At 36.5% G+C, this 24031-nt stretch overlaps 1 protein-coding gene across 1 annotated transcript in view; it reads left to right on the top strand.

Moving 5' to 3' along the window:
• The first annotated feature begins 289 nt into the window (after window positions 1-289).
• Window positions 290-24031, top strand: part of TMC3 (transmembrane channel like 3) — a 32504-nt gene continuing 8762 nt past the window's right edge. The window contains exons 1-14 of the mRNA XM_072399110.1: window positions 290-393; window positions 1060-1206; window positions 2259-2334; window positions 9369-9450; window positions 10489-10595; window positions 12450-12592; window positions 14217-14364; window positions 15712-15755; window positions 18279-18426; window positions 19074-19183; window positions 19265-19337; window positions 20356-20586; window positions 22818-22946; window positions 23759-23826. Coding sequence (XP_072255211.1) covers window positions 290-393; window positions 1060-1206; window positions 2259-2334; window positions 9369-9450; window positions 10489-10595; window positions 12450-12592; window positions 14217-14364; window positions 15712-15755; window positions 18279-18426; window positions 19074-19183; window positions 19265-19337; window positions 20356-20586; window positions 22818-22946; window positions 23759-23826 — 1610 coding nt within the window. The remainder of the gene's footprint in view (window positions 394-1059; window positions 1207-2258; window positions 2335-9368; window positions 9451-10488; window positions 10596-12449; window positions 12593-14216; window positions 14365-15711; window positions 15756-18278; window positions 18427-19073; window positions 19184-19264; window positions 19338-20355; window positions 20587-22817; window positions 22947-23758; window positions 23827-24031) is intronic.

Raw genomic sequence — 24031 nt, forward strand, 5'->3', positions numbered from 1 at the left:
TAAAACATTGCAGCTTGCATACCATGATTTTCATAATAAAACATATTTTTCCCTGTAGGATAGTAAAGCTTGTATATTTACACTTTGATATTGCAACTTAATTGCTGGTGTCACAAACACAAACAACTAAAAAGTAAAGTGTGAGCCCACGTATAGTGAATGTGACATTAGAGACTTATAGCTCTGAGCTCTGTTATAGTGGTAGGCGTTCCAGGCAATAAAACAGGAGGAGAATGCTCTAATAAGCCCAGAGCTCAGTTCTTCCTGACAGTGGAAGGATTGTACTGAAATGACAACAGTGAGTGTTTCTGCTGCACTAAAACCTACAAAGTCAACTAAAAGATATAAAAGTGTCAGAAGGAATACCAACATCTACCAAGTCCCTCCGCAGAGGTAAGTTAGGTGTCTGTTCACTATTGCATGCAATGACAATGAATGGTATAGTAGTATAGGCAAATATAGGTATATATGATAGGTCGTATAGCATTCTAAAATCTCATACAAACACTAACGCTAACACTTCTTTAACATGCAGAACACAACGTTCAGAACACTCATGATTTTTATACACTTTTATATTAAATATTCGTTGTCACATTTTTGTAAATGAGAAAAAAAACAACAATATACAATAAAATTAAACAGCCTATAGAAACAGTACTATCTAAAAAATCTTACAAATTATTTTATATCATATATATGTTCATCTTCATGTATGTTGTGTGTACGTATTTGTATTATTATTATAGTATTACTGTTTTGGTCGTGCAAACAAAAGTTTTTATGATATAAGTGCAGTTGTACAGTCAGCACCTTGGACAGCTCATGGTCTATGGATGAGTCTTTATATTTTAGAATGTTAACTTACACTATCAATTTTGAATTTGTTATGGGAATTATTTTTACAAAACAATACCTTTTCCAAAAGTAAATATGTGCATTTGAAACACTGGGATCATCTTTTCGATGTTATGTTTGTAGATTATTTTATCCGTGATGGAAAACTTTTATACAGCTCACTCTTTTTGACCTATTATTTGTTCTTTGTTATTTGTTCAGTATTTCAGATGAAGATGAAAATGCAGAAGGGAAAGAGGAGAATAATGATCCAGAAACCATCTTTCAGAATATTCAGATGCAAAAGGAACTTGTTGCAGATATTCGGTGTAGACCCTGGCCAATGCGACAAAAGCTGCGTTCACTGAAGTATGAGATTTTTTTATTATATTCTTTCTAATCTGCAGTTATATATACAGTAATTTCATGACTAATATACAGTGCTGGCTATGGAGATATAAATGTATGCTGCATATATAGAGAATCATAGCATACATAAAGTTTCATGTTAAGAAACAGATTTCAGGTGGATGATAGAAGAGGCGTTTGTAGCAAACACCACCAAACTTTGCACCTGACTATTGCTGTAATTGTTATATTTCTTACTAAATAGTAGGTGCAGCTCACTGAAAATTGTTACATAGTCAGTCAAGCTGAGAAAAACACTTTGGGCTTTATTTGTAGTGGAGGAAATCGTGTATTCCCTCCAAAATCCTCCCGGTGGTAATCAGTTATTGCCATTTAAACACATAAACCTAGAAGATTCCCACATAGGAATGTTTGATGAATAGTCTGATTCCCTGTTTGTCCTTTGAGTTCAATCAATGGAAAAATGAATAAATATTTACATCATACATGCATATATGGAATCCTAAACCTACACTTAATCCAGAGGAAGAATGGTCAATTTCGCTCCAATGGGGAAAAATCCTTTCTGATCCACTTAGGCAATCACATATTCCCTATATGATCAAAAATCTATGTATTAGTACTTACAGAATAATAGCCATGTCTGTGCAGTTGGAAAAGCTTGCAGATTTTACTTTTTTATCAAGTAACAGACTAGAGGTAGATCCTGAGGAGGTCTATTCCATATTTATACTATAACTATCTTTTTACCTTCAGATGCTGCAAGATTGCCCCTTGTCATTTGCAATGACCTTAAAGCAAACAAAAAAAACAATTTTTTCCCTATTCTAGAGCAATATCTATGTGGCTGCAAAGTGAATATAGAAATTGAGCCATACATAGGTCTGACATACAGAGTGTGAATTTTCCCTATTTTCATTGCTACATCCAATTATTTGCTTTGCTAATGACTGCCAAAAAATGTGTCAAATAAAATCAATATATATTAAGAAGCTTGAGGTAGACTTGTTCATTAGTAAAACATACCAATGGATTTTGTTTCCATCCAACAGACAGGCTAAAGAGATTGTGTTGAAGTATGAAGGACGACTAACCAGGACACGAGGCTACCAGGCAGCTGGAGCAGAGGTGGGATAACTCTAATAACAAATAAACAATTTCCTATGAAATGCAAATAAGATCATACTGGTAAAGGGGCAAGTAGGGTCTGTTAGTTGTGAATAATTGCTTTAAGAATTTGTAGTTGTGTGCAACATGTGCACCCCCAGCAAATAAAGCTTATGCATTGTTAGCTTAGGGGGATTCCTGATGCATTAGCTGCACTGAATAATGATGAATAACGAATAATACTTCCGAGTGCAATTTGTCTAAATAGAGTTGAAAGATCTGTAGATGAAGAGGTCCTCTAGGACTGATGGAGTATTGACTTATGACATGCAGCAGGTTATCATGTTCTATTTCTGATATATGAGCAAAATGGCTTCTTTGTTTTGAAATGTTAGCACTGATATGGTTTTGCAAGGTTTATCTGATAGTCACTATTGATAATGCTGCTACATTTTTTGTGAAAGGGGCTCAACATCCCTGAAATAACTAGATAAATACATTTTTGCAATGATAAGATAGTGCTACTGGTTAGCATGCTTTATGATTAGGCGGTAGAGATGCAATAGAGATGAGTGCTTCAGATGTAGTTTAGGTGCAGTCTGTTGGATAACTTAAGAAGAAGTTTAGAAGCACAGCATTCAGGGATCCTGGCCATCTTCATTTGCTTATTACTGATATTTTACTGGAAGGTAGCAGAATTCTGCTTGGACGTTTTCTTCTGGGAGTTATTTTAGGAGCCTATTCCCACTGGTGAGATCCATCAGCTTGTGCTAATGATACACACTAGGGATGAGCGATTTAAAACTCGATCTTGCGGCGAATTCGTCCGTGCCAAAATTGTAAGCGAGAATGGCCAGTGTATATTCGCTGATCGAACTCGAAAAAAAAACTAGAAGTTTTTTTTGGTTCCTCTAGTGCTCTCTGATTGGCTGAGGAAAGCTTTCCTCAGCCAATCAGGGAGCACTAGAGGTTCTGAATGGGGAGACTTGTCCCCATTTAACCTCTAGTGCTGGGGACCTTCTCAATGAATGCGGCCGTGGCCTTAAGGAGGTCATACCAAAGGCAGAACTTTACAATCTGTGTATTTATTTTGAGGACAGAAAACACATTATAAACCAGAGGATGTGTAGGGTAAAATGGAGTCAGCAATAACAACCTACATATTCTAAGAGACATTGCCACTTTTCCAATTACCCACACTAAAGTAACAGTGTTGGCATTAAACCAAACACCAATTAAACCAAACCCTAATAATTACTCATCATGCTAGGACTTTGCCAACCCTACCTCCGGACAGCCCTATGATAGTGCTGAAGTCTGGCAGCCAATCACTGAAAACCAGGGAGTAATGTCACTGTTCCTTTAACCGGTCAGATCTAGGGGGCTCAGGGACCTTTCAGAAGAAACACATTTGGCCTGAGCAGGCAAGATAACAGTGACACTGACCACACAGTCACACATACAATACAAATGTCCTAATGTGTTCTACATTTATGGATCACTTCCATTCTCACAATGTACCAAGCTGAGCATTTTCATTTTGTGGCCAGAATAATTTAAATTGTGGTAATATTGCTGGTTTAAAACATGTAGCTTTAATGATACACATTATAAAGGACTCCATTACCTCTGTATATAGCCAGGTTTTTTGCTCAATCACTGATACCTCACAACAAAATAAACACATTTTTATCTGTGCTAGCCCAGACCTTTTCCAGTGACACCTACGCGTAATTTATATGGCTTCAATTTACCTTACTGACTGCTCTTTAGTACAAATAAACCACAGCTCTCAAATTAAAGAACCCAGTCCAGCATTTTCTATAGCCAGTAACCGCCTCAGTTAATTCTTTGTTTAATTAAAATACTTCAGTCACACAATAAAATTTGAAATAGCTCTGTAAAAATTAATTAACTTTCCCATGTTGATTTATGGAGTAGTTATGCGCTGAATTCCCAGTGCTGCTTTATCAGTAGAATATACAGCGATTTGTGTGTTTGCTAAAAGCTTTTTGGAATACATTTTGTGTAGATATAACAGAGAATCAATAATAAGCATAAGACCAAAGCTTTCCATTTTTAGATTGACTGCCAATTATGGGGGAGTTTAAAAATTACATTTTCATAATTTACACATGGCACTGTAGCTATATTGATAAATGGGATATTTGCTTAAAAAATGCTATATGCATAAAATTCTAATAGAACAACATTTAATACAAGTCTTTTCATACAAATTTATAAACTGTTACAGACAGGGAGTTGTATTCTCCGAGAGAAGGATGTATTGTCATAGACAGATTTTCGTATCCACTGGAAGAACTGTCTGGGTATGTAGGAACATATAGGACACTGGGTGGGGAGCACCCAAGAAGACGCATTGATAACATAAGATAAAACATGGGCTGAGAAAGCACTTGGAGTCACTGGCTACACCAGTCACTAGATGCCACATAAACTGGGAGTTCTTGGGGTGCGCTGGAGTCAGTGGATGACATCGCGTGGGAATGGACTTGAAGCAATGGGATTCACTGGAATCACTAGATGACACATGGACTGGAAGTATACTTAGGGTCACTAGTTCTACTAGAGATTCAAAGCTTGAGAGTGCACTTGGGTTTACTGGGTGCACTGCAGATATTAGATAAAACATGGGCTGCAGTCAATAGACACACTGGGGGCCACTAGATCTGCATTTGGAGTCAAAGGCTACACTTGGGTGACATGTGAACCTGGAACATATTTGAAGATATGGGCACTTTGGAGTCAGTGGTACCCTGAGGCTCAAGCTGGCACCAACGATACACGAGAAATGGGAATTTAAGTCACACTTGGAGATACTGGGCACATTGGAAAGGTTGGACACACTGGAGACACTAGATGCCATGTGGACTAGGAGCTCATTTAGAGTCATTTGGCTCACTGGAGACATACAGACTGGCAATGCGATACTAAGTTCATTGCAAAAAAATGAATAAAACATGGGCTTGGAGCACACTTGGAGTCAATGGCCACACTGGGGTCACTAGATGACATGTCCCATCTTAGTCATTTTGTGCACTGGCTACACTTGGGTGACACATGAACTTTGAGGGCACTTGAAGATTTAGGTACATTCAGTCACTGGTACCCAGAGGTGGGAGGCTGGCACGAAGGACACAGCATGCTTGGGAAATCAAATAAGCCACATAAGCCAAATCAGCCAGTAGTTCTATACAGCTCTGTGTTCATGTTAGCAGCCAAAACATATCATACATTGATAGCATTATCTACACCGACCATTTTACATATCTACAATACATTACTGCTTTAAATGCAGCTTTCTAGTTTAGCTGGATTATGTTTTTGAAATATTTGACATTTCTGCCATACACTTGCTTTAAAAAGTACTTTTAGATCATATCTGGTTGTATTTGTGAGCTATCTCTATAACAGATTTTCTTGTAACAGATCGGCTCTTCCAACAAAGGCAAGGAATACTAAGATATAGATTTTCTCACCATGCCAGTTTATATTAATGCACATTTAGTAATGTTTGTCCTCTATAGACAGCAATTGCACATATTCATTTATAAAAGATGTTAACAGAGACAAACCATAGCTATTTACAGCTTCGTTCTCCTTGTAAGGCAATACGAAGTTGATTACACCAATTGCTGCTAATTAGGTATTGATTTGGGTGATGATATTTTGCCTTTTGGCAACAATGCAGATAATCCATCAAGCCCTAGAAGAGCCATCTACTGTAAACTGCACAATGTTCTGCTGACCTAGAACATGGATTGGTATATAAGGTAAAAACTGGTTTCATATTAAACACATTGTTAAATCAAGTAAAAACAATACAAGGAAGACACCAAACTGTATACATTTATGAAGCAGCGCAGATTTGCAATATAGGACTGCATTTGGTTTTTAAAGCACTGAACCAGGGGATCAATACAAGGCATGATTTAAAAGACTGATGGCAACTACAATAACTCCTAATCTCTTATTTCCTTTACAAGCAAAGCCCTATCCAGTTCTAATCTCAGATCCTTTCCTTAGCTTATGAATAGTTTTGGCTTATTACATCAATTTTAAAAGTAGGGCTGCAGGTAAACAGCTGAATATACAACTGAAACACATAAATGTTTACTCCAGCTATTCTCAACCTTGGTTCAGTATAACCCTAAGGTTCCTCCAAAGGTTTATAGGGGTTAATTAATGTACAGCCGCAGCCACTTAGTAGCCACCAGATCACTTCTATACAAAATCCTGCTGAGCACATTTAGATCAAACTCGGCTGTGGGCTTTTTTTTATCAGCCATTACCCGCAAAAGGATTCCAATGTTAGCTTTATGTGTAAAGCAGTTGGCATGCTGCCTTTATTGTTTACACTGATTTTATCATTGATTATCATATAACAGGATAATCAATATTGGCTTTGTTTGGGGGAGTACGAGAATGGAATTTTTATTACCCCCTTGGAGGGAATGTTCTATTTGATATCTGTAGACACATATTTTTTAACCTAACCCCTATTTGTTCTGAAGCCTTCCTTTTTGCTGATGGGTTATCAGTAAGAAAAAAAAATTTTAATCCATATTGATTCGGTACTTTGGTATCTTCACTTAATTTTGTCCCTCTGTTCAAAACTCCTGATGAAGCCAATTACCGCGAAACGCGTTGACTGGTACTCGCTTTGTTGTACACTATAAGTATAAAGACATCGTGAACATGTACATTGTTATGATCTATTATTAAAAAGTGTTACTTTTTAAAAACACTGAGATCGTTTAAAATTTTGTTTCTTTTGTATTTGTTTGTTAGACTTTGATGCCATTAAAGTCTTGTTTCTGTATATGGAAACTCCTTGCTTATGTTGAATTTCAAATAGGATGCCGCATCTATTTTTCCCCTAAACCTTTTATAAATAAAAATTGCGACTAGGTAGATCCTTTATTGCAGAAGGGACAGATGATGTTCCTTCTGTAATAAAAAAAAGCTTACAAGCCTACTTGCTTTTGTAAATCTTTATATCTGATCCTCCATGAGTCACAACCTTGGCCATGTTCATTGGCTAGACCAGGATGATGTTAACGCCCGCACATGCACATCCTGGCATTCTGACACACATGCAGCTCAATGAACTACTAACAGAAGAAAGCAAAGAGGCAGGTAAGTATGTCTGATTAACAAAAAGACGCATCGCCTGTCCCTTATTCTGCAATAAAAATCCAGCTTCCTCACAAAATTTTTATGCACAACTATAGTTCCGCTTTAAGATGCAGCCTCAAGATAAATCTCAATGTAAAATGAAGGTATATACTGCTGCTGTATAATCACTTCCATGTGCACATTCATATACAGGTAATTTCCCTGTGCTGTGTATGACTCACGGATGGCTAATTAAGGAGCTCTTTGTCTTATGTGACATCAGCACGCCAGCAGATGCAATAATAATCCAAGTGAGGGAACTATTTAGAATGCAAATGGATAAACTGGGTATTATGAAAACTACAATATTCATTCTTGGAATTTATATATTTAGGATTCCAGATATTAGCTAACATTGATACTAGGCGCTGTTTAGTAGATCAAAGCCAGGGCTCAACTGAAACTACAGGTAGTCCCTGGGTTACATACGAGAAAGGGACTGTAGGTTTGTTCTTAGGTTGAATTTGTATGTCAGTCAGAACAGGTACATTATTTTAATAAATGCAATTAGGACAGATGTTTGTCTCAACATATTTTTAGGCAGTGTGGTATCAGTTACTGTATAAAATCCTCACTGTGAGTTAATCACAAAAAAGGCAAAAAAACAAAGCAAAAAAAAACTTTATGGAGCCTAGACATTCATTAACTTTTGGAGCAAGCTGTGCTTTGATATGCAAAAAGTAACAACTGCAGAGTTTGTCTTGGTCATTTAAGAGTTACAAGATGTTGCTCAGCTGTGTTTTGCAAAAGGTTTCTTCTGCAAGTCATGCAAACTGCCCCTCAATCAAGCCTCTGTCCTGCACAGGAGCAGCAGGGAAGCCCTGTTCGTATATGGGAGTCGTCCATACGTCGGATGTCCTTAACTCGGGGACTACCTGTATATTGTAAACTGATAATATTAACCATATAACACTGTAACTGCTCTAAAGCAACAAAGTCAGCTCTATGTCTTTTAACATAAATTCCCTGTAGCCCACTGTTATCAGATTCAACCAAGCTCCTCACATCTGCTTTCAACAATTTGTTTGGTATGGTTTAAATTTTGTTTAATATCATACACATCTGGTCTAAAACTGAAAAAGATTGCTTTGATTTGGGGTATTGTGTATAAGGTGTATTTTAGTGCTGAGGATTTGATGTGGCAAGTTTATCTGTCAGAGACAGCAATCATTCTGTAGTAGGTGTGTTTGGGAACCCTGTGTATGATAAAAAGATAAGTAAAAGGGGTTCCCAGATTACCAGTAGCAGACATTGGGGTGGAGTGGTGTAATACAGTTATACATGAATGGAAAACTAAAGCAGGTAGGTTGTGTTCCTTGCTTCAAAATGCATTTAACAAATATGAAAGGAATGTATATTTAAACTAGAACATTATGTTTTTTAAATTTCAATAAAACTTTTAAGTGTGAAAAAGTTGGTTTCCATAATGTAAAAATGCTGATAAACCAATAAATTATTATAAACCTAAACAAATGCTCATCTGTGTTAGAATCCAAAGCAGTGACCTCATGACTACTGCGAAATGTCCATTCATAAATACAATTACATGTTAAATGAATGTAGAACATCCTATTACCTTGTCTGTCACATATAATAAAATTAATATATGATATATTAAACCACATGTAAGTATTAAACATAACATTACTTTTAATTTTTATGTAGCAATCAAATTTAAATAGTATCTTATAGAATACATTAGTCCAAGAAGAGTTTTCTCAGACCATTTATTGAAAGGGTAACAACCTATTCAGTTACATTGTACAGATATAGTATATTGGCAACAACAGACACAAAGATGTATCTAAAAATATAATACATAGTAACAAACAATAACACAAATAACTTTTTTTCAGCTTTGGAAAAAATTTCTTCGTCTTTCCTACAATTTTGTGGTCCTGTTTATTCCTTGGGAGATGAGAATAAAGAAGATAGAAAGTGGGTATATTAAAATGTTTTATTAAAACTTCTGTATTGATGGGTCTCATTTTGGGCCAATAGATGGATAAGTTGTGTTTTTGTACCGATTTGAAAACGGTACACCAAAAGTTCTATTCTGCATGTCCATGTACAAAAACGCATCTCACTTTTTCCACAGGAATAGGGATATGTGCACATGTTAGATGATTCTCGCTCATTTTATACAGCCAGGCTCATCTCGGGTGAGAATCTGCCATGTGTAGCTAGCCAGAGGTCACTCAACATCGCTCATGGATCCATCCTGACGGATCTATGAATACATATTTATTATTTACATTACAACATATGAATATTTATTTGAGTTTAATATTATGGCTCATTTATAATTGTGGACATTTGTATGTTTTTATTATGTATGCTTCTTTGAGTTAATGAATTTTATTTCTAGCTGTAGTTATGCTATATGATTCTATGTCTGCTTACATGTTTTGTGTGTTACAGTATTTTTCAGCGGCAAAGGAACAGGGTATCATATGTCGCATTTGCCCCAAAGAGTACAGGGTGCACCTTGTGACTGATCTCTGCACAGGGAAAATATTGTTTTTATAATACCTATTTTTATAAAAATTATTATATTACTTTTCCATGTTGATGATCTCTATCTTGTTTCTAGCTGCATAGCAACACAGAATAAAATACGGTATTGGCCGTTGATAGCCGCAGAGTGTTTACTATTTAAGTGAATTAGCTAAATAAGGTTAATAAAGAAGAAAACTTTGAGAATGTGGGACCTTTCTTCATACATTTTACAATTATTGGTTCTGCAATGGTTGTTATAATGAATGTGAAATGATTAATGACTGCACTTCATTGGTCCTTTTCATAGCTTTGCCTATTTTTATTGGGTATATTGTGTTTTATAATGCATGACAAAAGGACAAAGATTGTAACTTTAAAACCTTAATTAGCTTATAAATTGTTTTCCAAATTTCCTTCATATATGATTACATACTCCACAACGTAAGAGAACCCAACAACTTATGGTTTCTTCTTCAGGTCACTTTGGATCAGGTGTTGCTTCATACTTTATATTTTTACGATGGTTGTTCGGCATTAACATCGTCCTCACAATAATGACTGGAGCTTTTGTGGTATTGCCAGAGGTAAGAGCTGCCACATTCATACAAGCGTAACTCACCATACATTTCAACTAATAATCTAAAGCTTTTCTATAATAATAAATACTTCCATACAAAGAATAACACAATTTTATTGTAAAGCAAGACCAGACACATTCACTGCTATGTAGACCCACTGGTAAACTAATGATGTATAGGCATTGCCCTCTTACAAGACATGAGTGGATTTATTGCAATCTGTCTTGACCACTATTTTGTAACCTCTATAAAAGCCAAAGACCATTCATCAGCACCATCATGGCGGCTACTCTAAAAGCTATGACAGATGTGAGCTCCACAACTCAGCTGATGGATAGTTCTGGTATCATTGTGTCCTTGTAGTAACAAGCCTTGTCACTGAAGGCAACTTTAAGATGTACTTCTTCTTCTCTCAACAAGCATTGTCATTTTAAGATGAATAGAAGCAATTGCGCAGCATCTCTTGACATAAGTCTTTGATTAGTCACTCTTCCGCTTATAGTCATGTATTCATGAATGGAAAAAGAACACTACATCTTATCCTCAACAGAGCTTACCTATTAAAATGTATAAAGCAGTGAATCTGACATTAACCGAACATTCTCTACTATGAACTCTTCCAGTTCCATATGTTTTCAGTGAAAGTAATTTATTCTTCAACAGAGAATGTTTGGTGAATGTTGAATTAATTGCTTTAGAAATAGACTCCTGTGTGGTTATAACGCTCGTTCTGGTGTCATTTAATTAGAGAGATGTAATATTGCGTTCAACTAACATAAAAGTTGATTAAGTAAAACTGTAATATAGATAATATTACTTCATGCTGGAAGTGAGATAATAATTCAGCTACAAATTGAAATTATTTTATTCTAATCAGTCCTCAAGGTTTTATTTTCTTACCCAGTCCGGTTTGATACAGTTCCTATCATAGTAAGGTGGCAGAACAAGTGGAAGTTAACAAAATCAAAGAACAACTTAAGAATTTGTATTTATTATGTTTTTACATACATAAGTTACCTGTGTGCAGGGTATATCCCTGTCAGCTTACTTCCCTTGAAAAAACTCTCTTTACACCTAAACAGGCTATGTCTTTACTGCAATAAAACAAGTTTACCTAACTGTTCACGATTTTGTTTGATGTACACTAAGCTGTGTGTCTGTGTACAATCCTAGCACCCAGGGAATGAATATGTGCCGAAGGTACATCATTCCGACTTGGCCAATTGAGATGGTCAAAGACCTGATCATGAAAGTTGGGTTGGCTGTCTGATACAACACAAAATAATAATAAGCAATGTAATACTTACTTTAAAAATCTTTTTTTTAGCGTGGAGTAATGGATGCGTTATATGATCACCACTTTGCTATAAATAGGCCCCTTAAGGATTGGTATTAGGCAAATCATCTAAACATACAGCTTATTAAATACTAAAGTAAGAATCATTTGCTTTTTTCTAAAATTTAGAAATTGACTGCGTCATTAATCATGCCACTAACTTCAATGAGAACTTGTGCCAATAAAATATGAGAGTTGTTTTTTATGTTTTAGGCAGTGCTGTCATTTTTATCTTGGATTCATTAGATAGTCAATGACCTGGAAAAAGCATATACTCACTAAACTTTGAAAATGTAGAACTCCCTCCTACCATGCATGCTTGTCCCGGGCTCAAAGGCTCAGAAGGTAGGGAAGCAAGGATTAAATACTCCTTGTAGGTACCCATGTTTCTGTTTGCATATTCACATGTTTCTGTTTTCACTTTTCTGTTCTCATATTCACATGTTTCTGTTCTGTTTAAGGTGATACCATTTAGTTCTGCTTTCTGTTTTTTCTTGTCTAATTGGGCTCTGTGTGTCTTCCAGGGTTATCTGCAATACTCTGTACTATTTTATGGTTACTATGGCAGAGAAAGGAAAATTGGAAGAGCCGGATACCGTCTGCCCCTGGCGTACTTTCTTGTGGGGATGGCAGTCTTTGCCTACAGTTTCATCACACTGTTGAGAAAGTAATATATATTATAACATATGGACTCCTTAAAAGTATATATAGTACCCCCAGTAAATGATGTGTAGGCATTCCTAATTCTCTGCTTCTTCTATTAATTATTAAATGAAAGCACCATGTGCCAAATAATTTGGTTACACTATGATGCCTACTGCAGACCATGGGCGCATGTTATTAATATTAGAGATATAAGGATTGCCCTAAAGTTCACCTGCAGTACTTCACATACTAAAGTACTAAAACTGTTCAAGCTGAAGTTTATTCCAATGTTTTAGCCTTCCCTGGATCTACAGTCCAACTTCATGGACATGCTAAAGAATTTTCAATACATTATTATTAGCTTATTTTAGCCATCATTATTGAGTCTTTTTGTTCTTTCCTTCTTCCTCAAAAATCATTCAAACACTCAGAACCAGCTAGTAGTTTATGCATTTGATTTTATTCAGTTAGATGATTGTTGCTGTACACACAGTACCCATTCCTCAAGAGAATAAGACAAGCACCACCCCACCATAGGTGGACTGACAGACCACAGTGGATTAATGAACAACATCAGGGGATTCTCCCCCATGATGGGCATGACCATTCATCTTGGGCACCAATCATTTGACATGTTTATAAGCCTTAAAGCAGAACTAAACCGTGCGACTCACCTATCCACAGTCTATCACAGCACACCACCATCTTTCTTGCCTTCTAGAGATGATCTTCAGGCATCACGATTGGCTGTGATGGGATGACGCAATTCCTACGCAGGTGCATAGGAGTTTATTCATCCCCAGCACATGCAAGAAAAGTTGTTTTTGCTAAGTTTTCCTGGTAATTAAAGCTAATGCTGCACTTTGGGAGCTAAGCCTTGTCACTAGAAAACTGAAGCGATCAGGCAGGTAAGATTATTGCAGAGACAACATCGCCTGTCCCTTTCTTTAATACTGACTTGCCCGGTCAAACATTTATTGAGCAGGTCTGTGTTTTGGGTGGCCAGAGGAGGAATTATGTTTGTAAGGTTAGTTCCAAATTTGGAATAATTAAACTATTTCTGACCTGGTAAAAAAAATACTCCCTCAGCCACTCTCTTCGCTCCTCAGATGACCTATAACTGACTTCCTCACTCATAACCACATCACAGGCACGGCTCCAGGACTTTTCTAGAGCTACCCCAATTCTCTGGAATGGTCTTCCTCATCCTATTTGGCTTGCTCCTCCACTCAAAACCCGTTTTTTCAAACTTGCCTACCCATCTTCTTCTGTCTATTTAAACCCTCATTACTTCCCACTACTACATAACACTCCTCCTATTGTGTCTTAACTCCCCCACCTACTAGGCTCTTCGGGGCAGGGTCCTCTCCTCCAGTGTCACTGTCTGTATTTGTTTGTCATTTGCAACCCCTATGTAATGTACACTGCATAATATGTTGGCACTATATAAATCCTGTTTATTATTATTATTATTATTATTATTAATAATAATAATAATAATAATAATAATAATAATAACTGTTTTGCCCTTATATAACAATATGTGATATGAGAAGATACAATGTATCATTGCAGTTTGCTCGTGGTCATTCTTTTCTGTTTTTGTTTCATTTTATTTTTACAATAATATAACTTTTATTTACAAGGATGGCAAAGAACTCCAGGCTGAGCTTGGCAAGTGCATCGGATGAGAACTATACTTTTTGCTGGAGAATCTTCTGTGCCTGGGACTATCTCATTGGGAATCCAGAAGCTGCTGAGAGTAAAACTGCTGCCATAATTAATAGTATTAGAGTGAGTACTTTGTTGGGTATATTGGGCAAATATTTTATCAGTCCATACACATAGAATTATTTTCATTTTGAGTGAGAGTAAAACAGCTGTATTTTTTTTTTTTTTTGGCAATTGTGTCTCATTAGAGATTACTTACCTTCATATCCTGCAGACACAAAAGAAAGTAAGAGGATATCTTTACAAAAAGAGGGAATTCAAATCCTAGTTCACTGCCAATTATCGTCGTGGCAAAACAATATTTTGGATTCCCCTTCACTTTCTTTTCTGTTACATAGGTGATCAAGACAATTAGAGAGAATGAACCCGATTTATTAAAGCTCTCCAAGGCAGGAGAAAATACACTTCCATCAGTGAAGCTGGGTGATCCAGAAAACCCAGAATAAACCTCCAAGTACTATATCCTATATCTTCAATTCTCACTTCCTTTTCAAGTAACGTCCAATCATAATTCTCATATACACTTTAGACAGTGGTATTTTATTTTACTTATTTTACTTTTTTCATAGTAATATTTACCAAAAACAATCCGTTTCTTCAAAGGGATATCCCATCAATAAAAATAATTTTCAAAAAATACAGAAATAAAATTTACACCAATATCTAAACACAAAATGTAAGCCACATGACCCTGCTCACCATTCAGCCATTTTTTTTTTTAAATATCCTATACATATAATTTTTCTTTCTGTTTTTTTACCAGACTGGTAATATCAGTGGTCCCAAGCAACAGTGAGGGGTACACACATAATGACATGTGGGGTTACTCATTTCGGTAACATTGTGAACAAAATGAATAAATTCTACTAGATACAACTCAATTGGATACGCTTGATCCAAGGTGTAATGCAAAGCTGGTTAAACTCAACTTTGAACAACCTTGGGTGTTGCTCAGTTTGAGTCCATTGGTATTTTGATAGGCAATCCATGATCTATATGAGCTGTGATGAGCATAATGGAATAAAATATGCAAAAAATTCAGAGTTTAATTTTTTGCTGCTGGAATGAACTGTATCAAACTTGGATTATTCAAGTATTTTGAGAAATTACCCAAGTTTCCACTGCCACCGCATGAATTGCATTGGCAGTTCTTCCCATTCCCTTATCACATGAAAATAATAAAAGGCTTAGCTGTCCGGGGAATCGTTTCTGAGTGCTGGCTCCCACTACAGTACAAGATAGGCAGCTGTTCTGTAATATTGGAGCTTTATGGAAAAAGCAGATGCTCATCCAGGGGCCGCAGTTGGCACGTAATAACACTGGTTTTGATTATAATACTCTTGGTCTGCAGACCAAAGCTATTGTAAAGTGATTTCCCTAATTTCCTTTTAATTTCTGTCTTTAATAAAGGAAGCCATTTTAGAAGAACAGGAGAAAAGAAAAAGCAAGAACTTGTACGTATGATTTCTCTTCTCATTCATTCTCTGCATGTCAGCTTTTTTATTACTTCCATAAAATAGGATTCCCCAGAGCTCTTTGTGGAATAATTTTATGGTTTTCTATGTTTTCCCTCTAGACTAATTTAAGTACACTTGTAAATTTACAGGTATCTAGTTGTTACATTTTCATTCCACCAGCATATGGCCTTGCAAGGTGTTCACATTCTGGAATATGAAGCTATAGCTGTTGAATTTTTTGCATTTTGAAAATCTAATTACCTCAGCTTTACAACTGTCATATATTTGGAAATATGTGGAATACAACAGGATATAGTCACTCTTTATTTGAAAAAGAGAAGAGAAGTAGGTTTTTTTCATCTGGGGGCCAGACTACATTTTCCATACCTGGAGAGCCACAATGATGTGTAAATCACCATGGCAAAGGGTGGGGGCCACATTACCCTAACCGTGGTAGGGGATTAAAGGGACATGGGTAATTCTGTACATATTTTGCCACAACTCTTTAGTTTCCTGTACCCCTTCCAGTCCTAGTACTCCCTTTACTCTCTTTATTGTACCCTGCCTACTTACTGCCCACTTCCTACTTCTACTGCTTTGTGCTTCTTCCAGTTCCTTTCACTATACCTTGTACTCCCCTACCTACCCTATACCCCTTCCCTGTTTCCTTCCCACTTCTCTAAGTTCAAAATGTTAAGGAAACATGTTTGCTCAAATTAACATAAATTGTAATATAGACTGAAGTTTGGCATATAAATATGTTATAAAAAATGGAATAAAACAAAATTTTTGTAATATACTGTACTCCTGATTATTTCTTCAAAGGGATATCCCATCAATAAAAATAATTTTCAAAAAATACAGAAATAAAATTTACACCAATATCTAAACACAAAATGTAAGCCACATGACCCTGCTCACCATTCAGCCATTTTTTTTTTTAAATATCCTATACATATAATTTTTCTTTCTGTTTTTTTACCAGACTGGTAATATCAGTGGTCCCAAGCAACAGTGAGGGGTACACACATAATGACATGTGGGGTTACTCATTTCGGTAACATTGTGAACAAAATGAATAAATTCTACTAGATACAACTCAATTGGATACGCTTGATCCAAGGTGTAATGCAAAGCTGGTTAAACTCAACTTTGAACAACCTTGGGTGTTGCTCAGTTTGAGTCCATTGGTATTTTGATAGGCAATCCATGATCTATATGAGCTGTGATGAGCATAATGGAATAAAATATGCAAAAAATTCAGAGTTTAATTTTTTGCTGCTGGAATGAACTGTATCAAACTTGGATTATTCAAGTATTTTGAGAAATTACCCAAGTTTCCACTGCCACCGCATGAATTGCATTGGCAGTTCTTCCCATTCCCTTATCACATGAAAATAATAAAAGGCTTAGCTGTCCGGGGAATCGTTTCTGAGTGCTGGCTCCCACTACAGTACAAGATAGGCAGCTGTTCTGTAATATTGGAGCTTTATGGAAAAAGCAGATGCTCATCCAGGGGCCGCAGTTGGCACGTAATAACACTGGTTTTGATTATAATACTCTTGGTCTGCAGACCAAAGCTATTGTAAAGTGATTTCCCTAATTTCCTTTTAATTTCTGTCTTTAATAAAGGAAGCCATTTTAGAAGAACAGGAGAAAAGAAAAAGCAAGAACTTGTACGTATGATTTCTCTTCTCATTCATTCTCTGCATGTCAGCTTTTTTATTACTTCCATAAAATAGGATTCCCCAGAGCTCTTTGTGGAATAATTTTATGGTTTTCTATGTTTTCCCTCTAGACTAATTTAAGTACACTTGTAAATTTACAGGTATCTAGTTGTTACATTTTCATTCCACCAGCATATGGCCTTGCAAGGTGTTCACATTCTGGAATATGAAGCTATAGCTGTTGAATTTTTTGCATTTTGAAAATCTAATTACCTCAGCTTTACAACTGTCATATATTTGGAAATATGTGGAATACAACAGGATATAGTCACTCTTTATTTGAAAAAGAGAAGAGAAGTAGGTTTTTTTCATCTGGGGGCCAGACTACATTTTCCATACCTGGAGAGCCACAATGATGTGTAAATCACCATGGCAAAGGGTGGGGGCCACATTACCCTAACCGTGGTAGGGGATTAAAGGGACATGGGTAATTCTGTACATATTTTGCCACAACTCTTTAGTTTCCTGTACCCCTTCCAGTCCTAGTACTCCCTTTACTCTCTTTATTGTACCCTGCCTACTTACTGCCCACTTCCTACTTCTACTGCTTTGTGCTTCTTCCAGTTCCTTTCACTATACCTTGTACTCCCCTACCTACCCTATACCCCTTCCCTGTTTCCTTCCCACTTCTCTAAGTTCAAAATGTTAAGGAAACATGTTTGCTCAAATTAACATAAATTGTAATATAGACTGAAGTTTGGCATATAAATATGTTATAAAAAATGGAATAAAACAAAATTTTTGTAATATACTGTACTCCTGATTACTTCTAACACTTGTGTCCCCTTTCCAGAGCAGTTACAATAAGTCTGAGAATTCTAGCAAACATTTTAGTTCTGCTCTCACTGGCAGGAAGCATTTATATTATCTATTTCGTGGTGGACAGATCACAGAGGCTTGAACGCTCAAAAACAGAACTCACACTTTGGGAAAAAAATGAGGTACAGACATTTCTTTTATTACTTGCTTTCTTGGGTAACTTTTCCATTTTCACACATCCCATTTGTACACTGTGTATTCAGAGATATCCTTACATTGAGAGAAGGAAATGTTACAGGTAGAGGCCAAGTGAGAGAATCTAAAATACAGGTCGCAGAGGACTGGTGAGAGCCCAAGTGAATGTTGTTAGTAATGTGTTCTTTTTAAATAACCAATCATGTGTTAGGGGATTTAAGGATATGGATGCTTGCTATCACTTGATTGGTTGATTGAGGTGGATGCTATCTCACTTTATTTATTCAGCTCAGTAAACATATTATTTGCAAAATTAACATGAAATGCTAAGTGAATAACTTCTATGGCAGGAGTGGTCAACTGTTCAAAATGTGGGCTTTAAGTATGGTACCTTAAAGTGCCAAAGGGCCACACATATTATTCACTGTATGCAATGCTTCAGAAAGATTATAGACTGCTGTCCTTGAATGAGATGATCAGGGACTGCCGGCAAAGTATATGAGTTGTGGGAGAGTAGGACATAGTTTGAGAAACAGCCCCCCCTTCCATATAGAAAAGATCATTTTGAAAAATGTAACAGTTATAATAATATTATTGCATTGTAAGGATACTAATGCTTTGCATTCTTTTATAGGTTAGCGTTGTGGTTTCTCTGATAACCATGATTGCTCCATCAGCATTTGAGCTGGTAGCTGCGCTGGAAATGTATCATCCTCGAACAACATTACGCTTCCAGTTGGCAAGGTAAATATACAGACAGCAGCAACTATCAGTCTACATATCTATAATGGATAACAATACCTAATGTGTTTTCTTTTCTTTTAGGGTCCTTGTATTGTATTTGGGAAACCTGTACAGTTTGATTATTGCACTGCTGGATAAAGTTAGTAGCATGAATGTAAGTACACATACTTAAAAATACATGTTGGGATTCATCATGACCAGGAAATAATATACCTCTTTCATACACCATGCTGGCCTCAGAGTGAAAATGTTTGTACACAGAGGCATCCATAGGCACATTCTATTTTCTCCAATAATATTATTTATTTCCAGAAAACGGGGAGGGGCATCTAACTGTCTGGGGCAATTTGAGTGCTAAAACAGTGGTGGCAAGTGTTCTTCGACCACTATTGCTATTGTTTATTTTTTTTTAAACATTCTTTTTTTATTTTATAAACATTTTAAGCCATACATATTACAATACACTATTTAGAATAAATACAGAATAAAGAAAAAAACTAAATCCAAAAACATTCAAAAATCTAAAATCAACAATTGAAAAAAAGAAAAACAATTGTGGCTACATATGTAATTACAGATGAATAAAACAATTTCTGGCAAAAACATACCATATATAACAATAAAACTAAATATACATAATATATAAATATATACAACATATAAACCAAAACCCACAGGAGGTTAAGAAGAACCAACAAAATTAACCTTGTATACTTCAGATTAAATTGTGCATTATAAATATCAAACATAATCATGGGAATTAACAAGTTGTTTGTGCTCTACATATATCCTGTGTGTTGCTATTTTTTATTATGGGGAGGATGGAGCAGGGACAGTGCTTTTATATTTATACTATGCCTAAAATCTTGAGCAAAAATATGGGCCTGATTTATTAAAGCTCTGCAAGGCTGGAGAGGATACACTTTCATCAGTGAAGCTAGGTGATCCAGCAAACCTGGGATAGATCCGGTTCAGGATTCAAAATATTTGCAAATAACTAATTACTTTGAAGAAATCCATTCCAGGTTTGCTGGATCACCTAGCTTCACTGATGAAAGTATAACCTCTCTAGCCTTTGGATCTTTAAAAAATCGTCTTTATGTCTCTAGCTTTTAGTTTTTACAAAGTATCTGTACTTCTATCTGAAAAGTCTTTAATTCAATGTGCTTCAGAACAGTGCCAATGACACCTTTTTGGGAGCAGCACCACTACATGCAACAACAACATTCCCTGTATTATCTACAGCCAGTCCTGGTTATGAAATGGAAACAAATTCTACATTTGCAATGGAGATTGATCAGAACATTACAAAAATCATGGCTGTTTTAAACCAGACATCATCCCCTGTTATGTCTGAGGTTCCAATGCAGAAAAATGAGTGCTGGGAAACCTATGTTGGACAGGTAAGATAATATTACAATTATATAAAGTACACTCTGTTGTAAGCTTTTATAGCCATGAACGTAATGAAAATGTCAGAACAGAACTGCATTTATTTTAAGGGAGTGTTCAGACTAGCAGTTTTTACAAGCCTTTTTGCTGCAAAAAATGGTTAACATTGGAATAAATGTATCCATTCATTATTGCTTATTTTATTGGTGGTAGGAGACAGCAGTGTTTTCATGTATTTTATTGGACATACAATCAATCAGAATAATAACTTACATCCAGGTTAAACCTGAGATTTTGCCCTTTTGTGAATGGAAATAATTAGCTGCAACTGAAGTCACTGTTCCCCTACCTTCTTTTCCCCTTAATCTACACATCTCCAAGTCTACCTTATCCAACTGCTACTCCTGGTCCACATTTAACACCCTGATTGCTACATTAGTAACTGGTAATTAGCTGCAAAAGTAAAAGTTTTTGAGATGCTTACCCAATCGTGTTTAGGAAAAATGTTGATCAGTTACATCATTAAGGTTAACTGAGCTTCTGATCATCAATTTAAATCAATTACAGCATGTTAATAGAATCCTATAGTAAATATGAAACTTTAAAAGTAGAGATCAGATTTACAAATATGGAAAAGAAAAAAGTGGTTGTTATCTGATTGTCACTTTTTAGAAATAGGCCTGAGGCTTCTGATTCTTCCTTTTGTGAGATAATCAATTTTATACCTGACAAGCACCTGCTCTGTTCAATGCATGCCAGGCAGCACCCTAAGCATCCACCAACTTTCTGAATCAAGGATCCATTAGAAGACCCTGACCTACCACTACCACTGCCATTCTATACATGGTCAAGCTGTTACTTGCTAGGTTGGATGCTTCCACAACATTAAATATTTGTTTCGGGGTTTTAGGACATTCTATATGGCAGCTCTCTATATTAAGGAGGACCATCTTTTCCATACACATGATAAAGGACTGTGTATATGGAATTTTTATGGTCTTAGGGAACCATTGTAAAATCATGGGAGGTCAATGAAATAATACCATTACCTTGGTGGTCAGTGGAAAGAATGCCCGCCTTACTGATAGCTAAAAGAGCTTTGATGTCATGGTAATGACTCCGCCAAGTGCCATTGGACACAAAACTAAGAGGTCATGTAAGGCCCTGGTCAGCACCAGTTCTCACCAGACACCAGTCCCCCAATCTAACACCGCAGTCTTCACCTTTAGCAAGCCCCCGCTGGTTGCATCTCCCAGCACTTGGTTGCCCCCAGGAATTACTGCGCAAGGGATGGTGTCTGGGGTTGGGCTGGCAGCAAGCCAGGAGCCCACAGATAGCAGTACCAAGATTCCAACAGAGACAAGTCCAGAAAACAGAGCAGAGGTCAAACACAGAATATCCATCCAGCAAACGAAGTACACAAGGGCAAACCAGAAGCAGAGTCGGGGTCACAGGCAAAAGGTCAGTCCACAGCAGAGTTGACTGGGAGCAGAGAGGCTTTAAAGTCCCAGAAGTCAATAGCAGGACTGAATCAGGAGCTGATTAGCCTCAAGAATCCCCTTCAGCTGTGCACAGCCTAACAATGGATGCTGGGGATGCCATAAATCCATCAGGCTGCACGGCTAGAGGGAAGCAGGGGCTGCTGCTATCTTAGTTCTCCTGGCTGCTGCAAATGACATCCATGAACAGAACAGTGTTTTATACAAATGCACGGAGTTGCCGGACAGATGAGCATCTCCTAACAGGTCACTATCATATAGGAGATCATTCAGCCTGAGCTCAAGGGGCCCTCAGCAACCTCTGGAACCCTGGTTGAGAATGACTGTTCAAGTCAATGTTGGCTCCTGGTGCCTCAATTGTGTTTATCTAGAGTGATCTGTCTTCTGTTTGGGTCCAGCTAAATTTAAAACTACAGACAGTTTTTACGATGTAGGTATGGTAAGGGTTTCTATTTGTGCCCCTTATGTCTTTTTGGGATAGGAAATACCAGGAAATCTCTCTAGCAAAGACACAGACTGGGGAGTGAGAAAGTCTTCTGATTTTCTGTTTTAATGCTGTATATGTTTTTTCTGTCCCTGTGAAAACCACGCTGCCCATGTATGTATAGGTGTCCTAGAAGCAGGATTTAAGTGAAAATCAAAACCAAATTTAACTTATTCCCATCCAAAAATGTAAAAAAATAGAAATATGATATTTCTGTATGAAAGCACACATGGTTTAATTTTGTGAAATTTCTTTTCAGGAGATGCTGAAACTTTCCATAATTGATATGATTTTCACAGTGGCGAGTATCCTCCTTATTGATTTCTTCCGTGGCCTTTTTGTCCGGTATATGAGTGATTGCTGCTGCTGGGATCTAGAAAGCAAATTTGTGAGTATACAGCAAAACTTGTTTGTTTCAACACTTATTGATTGTGGCAGATCTAGTAAATAGCCTCCAGCAATATCCTCAAGCTGCGTCAGCCAACAAGCTCTGCCATAACCCTATCAGTGAAAACTGATAATATGTAGTGTCTTAACTGCTACTATAACATGACCGCAATAGATGCCATGTCTCAGCCAAGGACAGGCCAGGTCATGGTTAGAACTGCAATGCATCATCTATAATATAACATGGCCATAGGTGGTCTTATCAACAGGCCACAAAGTATCTGCAATACTATTGGCTATCAATTACATTCAAACCTGACCTGGGTATTGACAGTGTGGGAAATATTTTCTAACTCCATAAACTTCGGTCATGGTATCAAAACACTCAATAAATCTATTGCAATTAAAGTTTTAAAACTTTGCACTAGCTCCATTTTGCAGACAAATAGTATCCTGAATATATATTATGTTGCTGTTGGAGCGGCAGACTCTTTTGTAAGATTTCATTGAGACTGCCTTGTCTCTCTGTAATTGTTTAATATGCGTGAATTTGATGTTGTGTATGGAGATCATTTCTTCATCTCTGTCATCACCGCTAAGCATGGATGGCTATTACATTAGATTATATTTGGTTGTTTAACAAGACAATGAGCTATAATTTCATTTGTCTGTTTGATGACTGTAGTTTAACCCCAGCTGCCTAATGATGTCTTCCAGTCTTGGGAAAGAGTTTAATGAACAACTACTATACATTTGTGCAGAATTACTTATTATTTCATAGTATTTTAACTTTTTATTTTTAAATATCTTTAGCCAGAATATGGTGAATTCAAAATTGCTGAGAATGTTCTTCATCTGGTCTACAATCAAGGAATGATTTGGTGAGTACCTTGATATAAAACATGTATTTGTAAAAAATGTAAAGATGTGCTAGTTATCCATCTTAAAAGGAAATGATTTTTTTTTCTACACCAATATTTGTTATATTAATTTTCAAGAACATGGGGTTCTTAATCTTTATATAATTGCAGACCCCTAATGGATAGCTTGATATGTCTTCATAGCTTCTTTGCCATGTCAAAATTA

This window comes from Pyxicephalus adspersus, chromosome 2 (assembly GCF_032062135.1).
Source record: "Pyxicephalus adspersus chromosome 2, UCB_Pads_2.0, whole genome shotgun sequence".
Classification (NCBI taxonomy): Eukaryota; Metazoa; Chordata; class Amphibia; order Anura; family Pyxicephalidae; genus Pyxicephalus; species Pyxicephalus adspersus.